Below are 13,348 nucleotides of genomic sequence, written 5' to 3' on the forward strand. Positions count from 1 at the left end.
TTTGATATCTTTCACAGTCCAGGCCTATGACCGACACCTAGAACTGCAAAACCTGCCTATTTCATGCAAAGTTTCTTATCCTGCGGTTAATACATATCATCTCATTTAATGCCCGGATAATAGGTTAGCCCCAAAACCAGTATTTAAAGGAAGCACTCACTCACCAAAAACACTCACAAAACAAAACACTCTTTCCATCACTAAGGCAAAAATGTCTCTCTTCACAAACATTCTCCAAGTCAACTTTGAATCTTGCTCCGATACCGATCATTATGAGGTGTATCGGATGATCAAACAACTGGAAGATACTGGCCTCTAGCATTTTCTGGATGACAGGCAAACAATCTACCCTGAATCAGTCTTGGAATTTTTCTACAATGCCAGGGTATACCGGGGGACACCCCACTTTGATACCCACATCCAATCAAAGGTTGGGGGTATTCTCTTTGACTTCACCGAGCAGGACTTCGCTCGGTGCTTCGATCTGCCCAAACAAGGGCTAACGGACCTAAACCCTCCGGCCGATATTAAGGCTGAGGTCTCTCTCTCCCTTGCCCGGTCGGACGAGCCTGTTGATGATCATGGCTCTAAATCTCTCTTGAGGGCTGAGTATCAGCTCCTCAATGACATAATAGGAAGGGGCATCTTTGGAAAAGATGTCACCAACACCTATTGCGCGGCAACTTTCAACATGATGGCGGCCATCATCACCAGAACGCCGGTCAACTGGTCTAGGGTACTGTTTGACGTCCTTATTTGGATAATCGGCACCCGGTCAGTGGCTTTCATTCCCCAGATAAGCCGACTTTTTGAGGAGCTTGGAGTCCCAACCTGTCCCGGTGAAGGTTTGAACCATGGTCAGGTGTTCACCAGAGAAGTAATCGACTCATTCTACAATCGGTTTGAAAGAGAGTGGAGGAGGAGGAACTTCAACCCTCCTCAAGATTTCAATCCCCGCGGCCGCTAAGTCACTCCTTCCTGCATCCGGTCGTTTTGCAGCATGTACCGGATGTATTTTTAACCAACTCCACTTTGATGATATCGGCTTCATCCATGACTATTTCGGCTTTATTAGTGTTTCTTGATTTCATATGTTCCTCATTGTTTCTGTATGCCATTTTCGGTTTTGGTTTCTATCTAATCAATATCAGTTATATGTTAAGTGCATTTAATGAGATAATCCCAATTAATGAGATAAATGAGATAACTCCCAACCACCCGAACATTTAATATCCAACCGAACCGGTTACTTCTCAACTAACACTTACCTTGGGCTTTGCAATTTGCTCCTTCCCTATGCGCCTTGAAAAGGTAAAGATTCCTTTCCTAATAAAACAAAACTGACCATCAATGCTCAGATTTTTCCCTCCAAAACCGATCCTATATAAGGAGCCATCCTCCTCTCATTCTATCACATCCAAAAGTACAAAATCACTTGCATTCTTCTTGAATCTCTCTCTCAATATCATAATCATGCCGAGCCGAACTTTGGGAAACTTTCTAAGCATCGATTTCAACTCATGTCTGGCAGAATGGGACGGTAACCATCCAAAGAAAAACATGTTTGAATGCCTTATTGATACCGGCCTTCAAACCTTCCTCGAAGAATCCGGTCCTGTACTGATTGAGGATGTCAAGGCATTCTTCCGAAGTGCCTGCATCAGGGGCGACTACATTGTCTCTACGGTAAGGGACCACACCTTCTGGCTTGATAAAGCCGAATTTGCCATCCTTTTCAATCTGCCCAAAGAAGGGTTCTCTGATTTCCCGACTATGGAGGGACTTGATGCTTTCTACTATGGATTACTCTACTCTGCAACCCTTGATCCGGTGGAAACCCATGGGTTAAAAACCCGACTCGGTCGTAGTGCTCAGCTCCTTCTTGAGATTGTCACTCGGTCCATTCTGTGTCAATCCCCAAATCAGCGGTATTCAAAGAATACCTACAACATAATGACCCACATCTTCCACAAAACGACCATCAATTGGTCAGCGGTCCTCTTTCAAAACTTGAAGAACATGGTGCTGACCAAGAAAGGTCTCGGTTATGCACCTCACATCAGCAAGTTAATTCTCAAGTACCGGCCAGAGTTTGGACCGGGTACACCGGCACCCCCCTCAAACATTCTTGATGCAAATGCGGTGGAAGAGAAGTTCTCCAGAATGGTGTTTACTTTTTAAGTGCCTACTTTTCGTATCATCCTATCGGCTTTCTCTCTGTATTGTCTCTTGAATAAAATATCACTTTAGTTTCCATGACCGTATCTATTTATTCTTTGAACAATTATCTAAGTAACCGGTTCACATCTTCAGATAATCTCGTTCTTATCCGGTGTCATAAAATCTGCTTAAAAACTGTTAACACTCTGATCAATCAAAATGTCTGATAAGACTTAGAAACCGCTCAATCATTCGGTCTCAAGGAAAAGAATGCGTCATCCATGACATAGGCAAAGGGTTTTGGAGGGAAATCTCCCGCTCAAAGTTTCCGCCCACCTTTTCACACTTAACCGCCCATAGTTTGGCGCACTTTCATCTTGGAGGGAAAATTCCCGCCCATTCATGATGGGACGGTTGGGTTTCCAAACCGTGCCTATAAAAGGGGGCTTCGGTCATTTTCCTTCATTCTCACGCGAATTCACTTTATCTCTCTAAGTTCTCTAAACTCTTTGAAGCGGTTTTCTTTCATTCTCTAACTCTTTCAACATGGGTCGTGATTCGGCGCTGTTCAAACTCTACTCTCAAGTGGATTTCGAGGAAATCCGGCAGAATGGGACGACCGAAGCGAGGGATGTTATTGACCGGCTGATTAAAACCGGTCTGGGATATTTCCTAGGCGGTCCTCACGTGATTTATAAAGATGCGGTCGAAGAATTCTTCAACACCGCAATCATCTCCTACGACAGGATCATCGCGACGGTTTGCGGTTCCCAAATCGAGATCACCGAAGCATTGGTGGCCGAAAGCTTGCGTCTCCCAACTACCGGCCAGGATGCAACGGCAGAGATAGACAATGACACCTTTGAGACGGCTTGCCACTTTTTATCGGCAACCACTGAGCCGATCACTACATCCGGAAGTAAACAAATGCTGAAGCCGGAATATATCCCGGCATGTGACGTTTTCGCCAGGGCGATACTGGCAAGGGGAGGAAATTTCAGCAACCTCACCAAAGACAAAATCAAGATGATAATCGGTCTGTTGGAAGGAAAAGAGGTTAACTGGGCAAGATCAGTGTTCGGCAACCTCATGGACATGGTGAAACCGGATTCCACCCGGTCATGGGGATATGCCGTGTCCCTCGGTAAGATCTTCATCCACTTGAAACTCAACGTCGGTCCCGGTGTTGCGTTAGCAAACCGTTGCATCATCAGATCAAGGCAATTCCTTCCAAGAACACAGCCGGCCTCCAGTTCCACAGGTGGCCGAAAGAAGAAGGCCACAAAGAAAGATGCCCCGGCAAAAACAAAGACCGGAGGTAAGAGGAAAGAAAAGATAACCTTCGTGGACCCACCACAACAAACAGAAGATGAGGAGTGGGCCCCTGAGGAAACCGACACAGAGAGGACCGATGATAGAACGGTCAACGACGACGATCATTCGGCTCGGAGTCCGAACGATGCCGAACATAGCGCCAATCCTGAAACCACCGAGGGTGAAGACGGGGTTGATGAAGGAGCCAATGATGAAGGCCACAACAAGGAAGAGGCCGACGAGGCCGAGGCCGAAAGATTAGCCCAGAAAATCTTTCAGGGCATTAACAAGCGAGACGAGGACGTTATAGATCTATATTTGGAGTGGCATGAGCACCGGTTCAGTACAAAATATAAAGATATCCTACCGAGCTTCCCGCAACAGGATTGCATAGACAGATTGGAGGAGGTAGAGGACATGATCTTACGCCTCACAAAATCCAACACAATTCAGGAGGTACAATGCCGAACTTGTCTCCTGATACCGAGAAGCCATCTTCGGAAACTAAGAAGGCGCATCAGGAAAATTAAGGAAGAGTATGACGAGGGGGGATCGGTGTGTACCGTAGCGCCGCGAGTATTAACAAAGCTTGAAAAAGGAAAAATGGAAATACGTCAAGAAATAGAGCGGCTGGAAGCAATATGCAACCAAAAGCAAGTACCGGTCTATACTGCTCCGGTAATCGAAGAATTTCCAATTAACTATCAAACACCTCCAAGGGAGGTTGAGGAACCGATATTGGAAGCTGAGGAACCGATACCGACATTGGGAGTTGAGGTTCCAAACTTAGAAGTTGAGGTACCGAACTTAGAGGATGCGGCACAATTAGAACCTCCAAATGAAGAGGATGCACCGTTAAATCTCGATGAAAGAGTCGATCCTGACCCCACCGAGCAATCAACGCCTCCTCCACCACCGGAAGTCACCGCTTCAGTCCCTCCTAAAGAATGGATTGATGACCGACTTCAAAAGTTTGAAGCATCAGTTTCGGAGCGGGTTGAGGACCGACTTCAGCAGCTTGACGCATCCTTATCAGAGCGGATCGATGACCGCGTTCAAGAACACGACGTGTCCAAGTTTCAACCGTTCAAGGATAAATGCAACAACATATTTGATTCGGCCCTGAAGTTCACCGATGTGACAAAACAGCTTCTGGATCAACATCAAGCACGCCTAGCAGAACTCAGCACCGGTCTGTGGGAAGAGGCCGGTGAGCGCGAAAAATGTGTTCAGCGAACCGTAACTCTAGAGGGTGTGACCTCAAACTTAAAGAAGGATTTCGAACGGGTCGACGCGACAATCGACCGGGTCTCGGTACTGGAAAAGAAAAACGAAGATCTCGTGACCGAAGTAAAGGCACTTACCGAACAGATGGCCGAAATCCTAAAGGCTAAGGAGAACGCAGATGCCGCGGCTCTAGAGGCTGGTGCCCAAGTAGCTAAAAGGGTCCAGGATGCGCTGGACGCCGAAGCTAGCAAAGATAAAGGGGCGCCGCGATCGTCTCAACTGACAGAAGCAGAATTGGAAGCCGAAAGAATAAGAAGAGCCGAGGCCTTATACCCAGGGTATGCCGAGAAAGTGGCAAGTCAGGCTGCGGAGGATGCCGCACGGTTGGAAAGGGAGGCACGAAGGCTGAAGGGCTATGCAACGGAAAACGAGAAAAAGAAGAAGGCGGCCGCCTCCGCTTCAGAACCGAAAAAGAGAAAGAGGGTGGCTCCTAAGAAAGTTCGGATAGTCGAGATGCTCAATGAAATCTCTAAACCGGTTACTACGGGTACTTCGCAGCAAGCCGACCTAGTCGAGGACGAAGTCGAGGAACAACTGCGGTCCCGGTCTAAAAGACAACGATCCTTCCAACAGACCAGGCAATCGCAACCGACGAAAAAGAAGAGTGCCTATGACTTCACAGACTCTGAATAGGGACTATCCTTCCTTTTCTTATTTGCCTTAGTATTTATGCTTTGTCTTTTCCGGTTATCTATAAATATATATAAAGTCATTTTTGAATCCGGCCTTATTTTGAATTCCTACTTAGTTTTGATAATTTTAAATAAAATAATCAAAAAGGGAGAAAATTGTTAGATAAAAGATAAAGACTCTTCCAAAACTTCTCTCTCAAAATTTTTCAAAAAAAAAAAAAAATTCTCTAAGTCTTTTTCAAAAACCGGCCAAACAAAACAACCGGCCTACGGTTGCAAACTTACATGATTTTGATAATTTTAAATAAAATAATCAAAAAGGGAGAAATTGTTAGATAAATTCAGACCGGTTCGAATAAACCTAAACAAACTTCCCATGCAGGAACAAGGAACCGGACCGGATGAACAAGAGAACCAACTGAAGAAACCTAACCGGTCAAGCTACCAAACCGATGAAGAGTATTCGGAACGTGACCGCACAAAGGAAGGATCGGCCAAAGCTCAAAACCGGAACCATCAAACAGCCGATCATCCACAAGACAAGAATAACCGGAAGAAGTCCGGTTACATCACTACCAAAACACATTCGGCCAAGTCAAATGACCGACCAGTACAAGAAGATATTTTGGGTATCTGTTGAGAATGATACCAAAGAAACAGACTGAATACTTCCATATCCATGCAAGTCTGAGGAAAGACTGTAGGCTGCAGAAAACAGTACTACCGGATCCTTCTACTTCAGGATAAGCAAGAAAGGAAATCTTCAAAGTACAGACAACTGTCCAAACAGACAGTGCCTACATTGAGTAAAAGACAAACCCAGCAGGTCTGTCTTACAAACCGGAAGAACAGACCGGCAGGTCTGAGACGACCGCAGGTCTGAGACACTGAATCACTGCACTTCTGATCAGCCAATCAGATTCAAGGTAGTGAAATATGACCGTTGGCATATTTCACCTATAAAAGGAGGCAGTTGCAGAAGAGTAAATGTGGGACATACATTGGAATAACGAGAGCTAAGAGCATTTACTACAAGTGATAACAGTGTGCTATTCTAGAAAGCCTAAGTGTTGAAAGTTAAAGTGTGTTCTACAATTTCGGTGTAAATTGTAAGAGTGTTATCGAGCAGAGAATAAGTCTCGATCGGCTTGTATTTGTATTCCTTAGTGAATATCCTTCTCGCGGTTTCGAGAGGAAGGGGTGACGTAGGAGTTTTATCTCCGAACATCCATAAAATCTGTTGTGTTATTTACTTTCTGCAGGCTTCATTACATAACCGACTAACTTAACCATACCGCTCCAAACCGACTCTATACTAACCATACCGAATATCCAGATTACCGAAACCGACCCACCATCTCCAAATCTTCATCATCCGAAACCGACAGCGCCTATCATACAAGCGTACCGCTTCAACCTGAAAGCAAACCTCTTCCGCGCTTGAACCTAGTTCAAGGGTTTGTGACAGGTTGTGTAGTATTGAAACCCCGGTGTTAATCTCTAACCGGATTAACCACCACCCTACGAGTGAGAACCGCTAACCGGTCCAACCCCCGGTCCACCAGCGGCGACCTAGATCCTAACAATCTACATATATAGTCGAAATAATGAGAAATCCATACAAATCATGAGAAGATACCTTTAAGTGGTCATTCATATGAAAGATCAAATCGAGTAACATTTTATTGAAAAAATAAAAAATAATTCTATATTGGATTATTTCATCTCCTTTGTAGCTAAGAATGGTAAGACTCAAACTAAAAAATTATCAGCAACACAATCAGAGTGTGTGAGCAACAAACGACCCACCGACAATTAAGAGTATTATTTAAATTATAAAAATTCGAGACAAAAAAAATTATATGACTAAATAGAATGTCAAACAAAATAAAATGTAATATTAACTCAAATATGAGTAATAAAAAAAATGCTATCCAAGTCATTTAAAGGATAAAAAAAAATTATTACTCAATTTATTTTTGTAGAAAGAGAAAGATACAATGTCTTATTAGATTGAGTTAAACTTCTTTATATATTCCGTTCTTAAAAGGGAAATTTGAGCAGATGAGATTATCCTATTGATAGGATGAATTACCATTTCTGTGGGTGGATAATTTAAATAGCGCTGGTGACCCTTTTTTTTAATAACAATTATACTCTTGCGTAACGCAACTCCAGTTGTGTGACGCAATCGAATTTTTTTTTTTTCAATTTTTTTTCTCGTCTCGCGGTTGCGTGACGCGATCGCTTAACGCAACTGGGGTTGCGTGACGCGATTGCGTAACGCAACTGGAGCATTTTCGTCCAAAAAAATTCATAATTAAAATTTTTTGAATAATAAAAAAATAAAAAATTGTTTCACACAACCTGAAGGATGCGTGACATAATAGGGACATTTTCGTCAAAAAAAAAAAAAAGATCACTAACGCTATTTAAATTAGTGACCCTCAATCTCCGCATTTAAGCCTCTTTTTAGGATATCTCCTAAAAATCCATTCTTAAAAAACTTCACTATATTCGCTCACGCGTGTATATATATTTATATATACATAAGTTTTGTGGGAATTAAAAATAAATTAAAAGCATAGGAAAGGTGTTTCTAGAAGTAAGAAGCATCTTGCAGCTACTAAAAAAGATCTTCTTCATAGTTCTTCCCCCAAAGAACATTTAATCCTTAATCGATCTTATCCCGATCTCGATCTCGATCTCGATCTCATCGACACCTAAAACAGTAGGAGAAGACATGGACCAGAATCCAATTCAAACCGATCAATCACAGTCGACCAAATCAACCGATCATCACCCACCTTCTTCTCACTCCGCCGATTACGCTCCGTATCCAACGCTCGATCGCAACGAACTCGTTTCTCCTGCAGAAAATTGGACTAGTGTTCCAGTCGCTTCCCCGCATCCTCCAGCTTCCGTTGACCTTCCTTCTATCAATCCAAGGTCGTCATCGCCACCACGAGGACCAGACGCAGTGCCGGAGAACTCTGCCACTACTATGCCGTCGGAATCTAACCCTTATATTACTCCTTCTCCGGTTCCGGCATCTTCCATGAAAAGTGAGATTCTTTTGAACCTCAATCAATCTATACTATTCGATTTACTGGGTTTTATGCAATTTTACAGATTTATACTCGATTAGCATTACGAACGTATTGAATATGATTCTATCTTATTGTCTTTTGTACCTATAAATTAGATACAATGGATTCCGTCAAGGAAGTGCTGGGGAAATGGGGAAAGAAGGCAACAGAAGCAACTAAGAAGGCTGAGGATCTTGCTGAGAATATGTGGCAGCACCGTATGGATTCAATTTCCTTATCTTGATTTCTATTTCCTTTTAATTGATTCTTGAGTTTGTTTGGTTTGTCTGGTTTGTCTAATCTATTGATTCCTTAAAAAATATCATGCTGTATGTTACATATGAAATCTATCTTGGAGAAAGATGTAAGATATAGTATAGTAGACTTCTTAAGATTTCTAAAGCTCATCCAAAGTAGAAAATATAAACTTTTTACATGTTTAATTGGGTTTATCTTCTGTTTATAACTTTAAAATGATTGATGATAATAGTGGTGGCCTTGTTTAATGATGTGTAACAAAGCAAATCTTAAAATGTCATAAAAAATAAAGGAATATTATTTTGGTTGATAATTTGAAAGATATAATTGAAAAAGTGATGATTGATTGGATAATGGATTATTAGAAAATAGTTTCAAATAACCCATATCAAACAAGCTCATGATTTTGCTGGTTTGATGTATTCGATGTAATTTTTGTTGTAGTAGAAAACCCATCATGAAACTTAAATTGGAACTCTGAAATCTTGAACATTAGTTGCAGAGTAGATTATTCATGAAAGAAAATATATTTGAATTCCTGCTTCAGCTTTATTCCCCTATTATTTGTTGATTTTCCAGAAATTCAGTGATACAAAAACGGTACATGTGATTTTTTCTTTTCATTTTTTTTTTCACCTAGGACTTGGTCAATGTAGGCTTTCTAATTTATTTTGAAATAAACCTATTCTTTTGAAAATATCTTATTTGATGAGAAAGTGGATTATTTTGGTTAAATGACTAAAATATTATTGGTATTTGATATTTAAAATGTTATAAAATATGAAATAAGGGTAATTTGATATTTTGATTGATGATGGGATAAAGTTTTAACTTTTCATCAAACAAGGTCCTATCCTTTCTTGTGGTTTTACAAATTGATGTCCTCACAGTCTCACAGATGGTATATATGATTTTGTTCATGAAACAATTGCAGCATTGGTTTGGATGAAAATCAATATAACCTTGCTTGTCTACTTGGAACAGTGAAAACAGGTCCAAGTATAGCTGATGCTGCCTTAGGAAGGATTGCTCAGGGAACAAAAGTCCTTGCCGAAGGAGGTTATGAGAAGGTTTTCCGACAGTCCTTCGACACTGTTCCTGAAGAGCAACTCTTAAAGTCATTTGCATGCTACCTATCAACATCTGCTGGTCCTGTTATGGGCGCATTGTACTTATCTACTGCAAAGCTGGCATTCTGCAGTGATGTCCCTCTATCTTATAAAGCTGGAGAAGAAACAAGTTGGAGTTACTACAAGGTAATATTTGTCTTTTTCTATTTGTATTTCTTCTTGGAATTTTGCATTTTCAGTTGATCTCGATTACAAATAAATAAGAGATGAAAATGGTTCAGACTTAGGCTTCACAGTTCACTGAAAGGGGTCATGAGAAATATATTATGTAGATTCTCAATCAGTTTGGATTTGGGCCTTGTTTGATCTGGGATTATTTCTTAAACTGGAATTTTTGGTAAAACCTTATTCGATGAAAAGTTATATCATTTAATCCATATTTTAGATTATTTCCAAACAATTCACTATCCAATTAGCCATTACTCTTTCAATCACATTATTCAAATCATAAACCACCCTCACATTATTAGTTATTTTTTATATCATATCATTCAAATCATAACTTAATACCAAACTATTCATACTTTATTTTCTATAACATTAAAAATATTAAATACAAATGATATTTTAGTCACTTAACTCAGATCAAACAAGGCCTAAGGTATACAAATGCACCTCAACTAAGTCCTAGGGTAGATCTACCACTAGAAAACATGTATTGTCTGAGTGATGAAGCAGCTCTCTTTCCTAATGGTTTTGGGAGTGGGGGGGCTATTTTCTCAAGCAACCAGTCCTTGAATATGACTACAGCAGTCTGGCAAATTTTCATCAACCTCTTAATCATCATAGTGATATCCATCCGCTATTCACTGGACTGAAGGCTTTTCATTCCGTATCTTCTCTTTCCCTTTTTATTTTTCAACTGGTATGTATCTTCCTTACCAATACATGCAAATTACCTCTCTACTGAATGTAGTCCATTAATTCATGGATCCGTAATACTAAAATTTTATTTCCACAAAATCTTCAAACTACCTGACGCTACGCAAACCTTGGAAACACACTTTTCCAATATATCTTTTGCTTCCATTTAGCAATTTCTTATTTGCTTCACAGGCCCAAATCCTATTTCTTTGACATCCGCTGGTCCATTCTACAAATAAACCTGAGTGCTATATGTCTTAATTGTTTATACTTGGGTACATGAATTCTCTGTGGTGATGACAACATTAAGCAGTCACCACCAACCGAAAATAGATTGGATATTAATTTAAGAGCTTGGAATGGATGAAGGTTTGCCCGACCCTCTGCGACTTTTGAAATTGAAGGTCTTTTGAGACATTATATGCCTTCAATTTTGTTTTTAAGCGAGCGAGCTCGGACAAGAGGCCATGTTACTTACAAAGCTGGGAAAATATTTGAATGCCAAAGGAGAGAGGTGGACTGGGTTTTGGTACAGCCAAATCCCATAATTATAGTTTACTTTCCTCACTTCCTCAAGCATCTGGTATAACATTGACTCATCATGGGTTCAAATGCTTCGAGGTAAGTACGTGAAAAAAGACAACATATACTCAATTGCAAAGCAAAGCCAGCAGATATTGGAAGTCTTGTAGTAAAGTTCTGAATCACTTTCAACCTGGCCTTTGCTTCAGAATTGGTAATGGTAGTTCTATTCACAGTTAAGATTATAAATGGGTCTGGTACAAAATATTGGGATTGCATCTTCCTTGGCAGTTAATTTTTAAGGGGCCATGTTCAAGAAGAATCAACTGCTACCACTAGTTGTTTTGCAGATTCGATGGAAACTTTATCAATCTCAATTGCCTTAGACAGTTTGGATTTGCATAACCAATGTAGAACCGTTATATTTTCGGATAACTACAATGTTGTTCCTGCACTTCACAACGTCAAAGATACTATTTATTGGGAACCGAGGCAACCGTCAAAGTCCATAGATGCAAAATTTTCAAATATTGTAATTCTAAAATGCACTTTGTTAAGAGGGATTTTGTTGCTCCAGCCCATAAGTCATACTAAAATATGACCAAATAATTACAAGTCATGATATGTTTAGGCCCTTAGTGGCAGGTTTGAAGCAAAACATTAATGACTTCATCTCTAATTCAGAAATCAATCCGTCTCTTGAAAATAAAACATTGCAAAGTCTTGGGCGTCCCTTTGCCATTCCCTCCCAAAGTTCATTAATACTAGTGTTTTTTTCAATTTTTAGTTACTTCTTTTAGTCTGTCTATAACTACATCTGTGTTTTCCATTGATTCTGAATTGTGAAAGTACGACTAAGGTTAAATGAGATATACTTAGAGCTTGTTTGATATTTGTTTTCTTTTGCAAACAAAGAAAAAGAAAAAGATTAGAGTAAAAAATACTGTTTGATCCAACTTTGTTTTGGCTGTTTTACTAAAATACCCTCAATTTTAATGACTTAAATAGACCTAAAAAAAAGTCTATTTTTGTATTTTTGTTTATGATTAGATTGAAGAATTGATGGGGTGGTGGTTTAAAGTTTAAACTACATCAATCAAGCCCTTACTTATCCATGCTTATTAGTTAGATATTTGAATAATAAAATAGTTACTTTCTTGGCATGAATTTTTGCAATTTTAATCTGCTTCCTCTTTCTTTCTTTATCATTTTTTTTTTTATCAATTTCATTTTGTAACCTACTCTAACTGTCTTGAACATTATTTGTGTTTTTGTTTAAAACAGGTGGTCATACCATTGCACCAACTTAAAGCTGTTAATCCGACCTCAAGCAAAATCAACCAAGCTGAAAAGTATATCCAGATCATATCTGTGGACAATCACGAGTTTTGGTTCATGGGATTTGTGCAATACAACAATGCGGTAAATACTCTGAAGGGCGTTTTAGAAGCGCATAGTTAATCATCCTGCTGTATCGACTCTAAGTCTGTTCAAACTATTGATTTATAAATGATTCTATAGGTATTTGTGTAACATTATGGTGTATGGAAACAGGTTTAATTGCTGTCCTATCTTGATTTCTGTATTCTTATTCATTTTATGTGAATTATCACTATCTGTAATTGGTGCATTTTATTTATTGTCAACATATTTCCTTATATATTTAATATATTGATTGTATTCTTTTGCCTTATTTTTATGTGGTGATAGGTATAATATTATTTATATATCTTGATATCTCTTATTCATTTTATTCATTTTATCACTATCTGTAATTGGTGTATTTTATTTCTTGTCAACATATTTTTTTATATATATTTAATGAGTAATGATAGAGAGCGGGAAAAAACTTGACAGAAATGTATAGGGAATTATGTGTCACTTTCTAAATTGATTGAAAATCTAATAGGAAAGTATTTTCAGATTTTCAGTCCAATTAAAAAATAACACATCATTCCCTATACATTTTTAAGTTTTTTCTCGCTCTCTATCATTACTCATATTTAAAATATTATTATATTGTTTGTATTCTTTTACTTTATTGGTATGTATGAAAGGTATAATATTGTTTATACATTTAATTAAATTTAAA

The 13,348-nt window shown here is 39.4% G+C and overlaps 1 protein-coding gene across 1 annotated transcript; it reads left to right on the top strand.

Moving 5' to 3' along the window:
- The first annotated feature begins 8,006 nt into the window (after positions 1-8,006).
- LOC124931737 (GEM-like protein 1) lies at positions 8,007-12,939 on the top strand. Its single transcript, XM_047472285.1, has 4 exons — positions 8,007-8,458; positions 8,599-8,700; positions 9,725-9,996; positions 12,541-12,939. The coding sequence occupies exons 1-4, from the start codon at positions 8,137-8,139 to the stop codon at positions 12,715-12,717; spliced, it is 873 nt and encodes a 290-aa protein (XP_047328241.1). The 5' UTR covers positions 8,007-8,136; the 3' UTR covers positions 12,718-12,939.
- Positions 12,940-13,348: the final 409 nt, after the last annotated feature.

Source organism: Impatiens glandulifera, chromosome 3 (genome assembly GCF_907164915.1).
Source record: "Impatiens glandulifera chromosome 3, dImpGla2.1, whole genome shotgun sequence".
Classification (NCBI taxonomy): Eukaryota; Viridiplantae; Streptophyta; class Magnoliopsida; order Ericales; family Balsaminaceae; genus Impatiens; species Impatiens glandulifera.

Bases quoted from the DNA above. Each gene is read 5' to 3' on its own strand.
- LOC124931737 (XM_047472285.1), top strand. From the start codon at position 8,137: ATGGACCAGAATCCAATTCAAACCGATCAATCACAGTCGACCAAATCA. The intron at 8,459-8,598 runs GTGAGATTCTTT...CCTATAAATTAG, and splicing joins TCCGGCATCTTCCATGAAAA to ATACAATGGATTCCGTCAAG. The intron at 8,701-9,724 runs GTATGGATTCAA...TACTTGGAACAG, and splicing joins TGAGAATATGTGGCAGCACC to TGAAAACAGGTCCAAGTATA.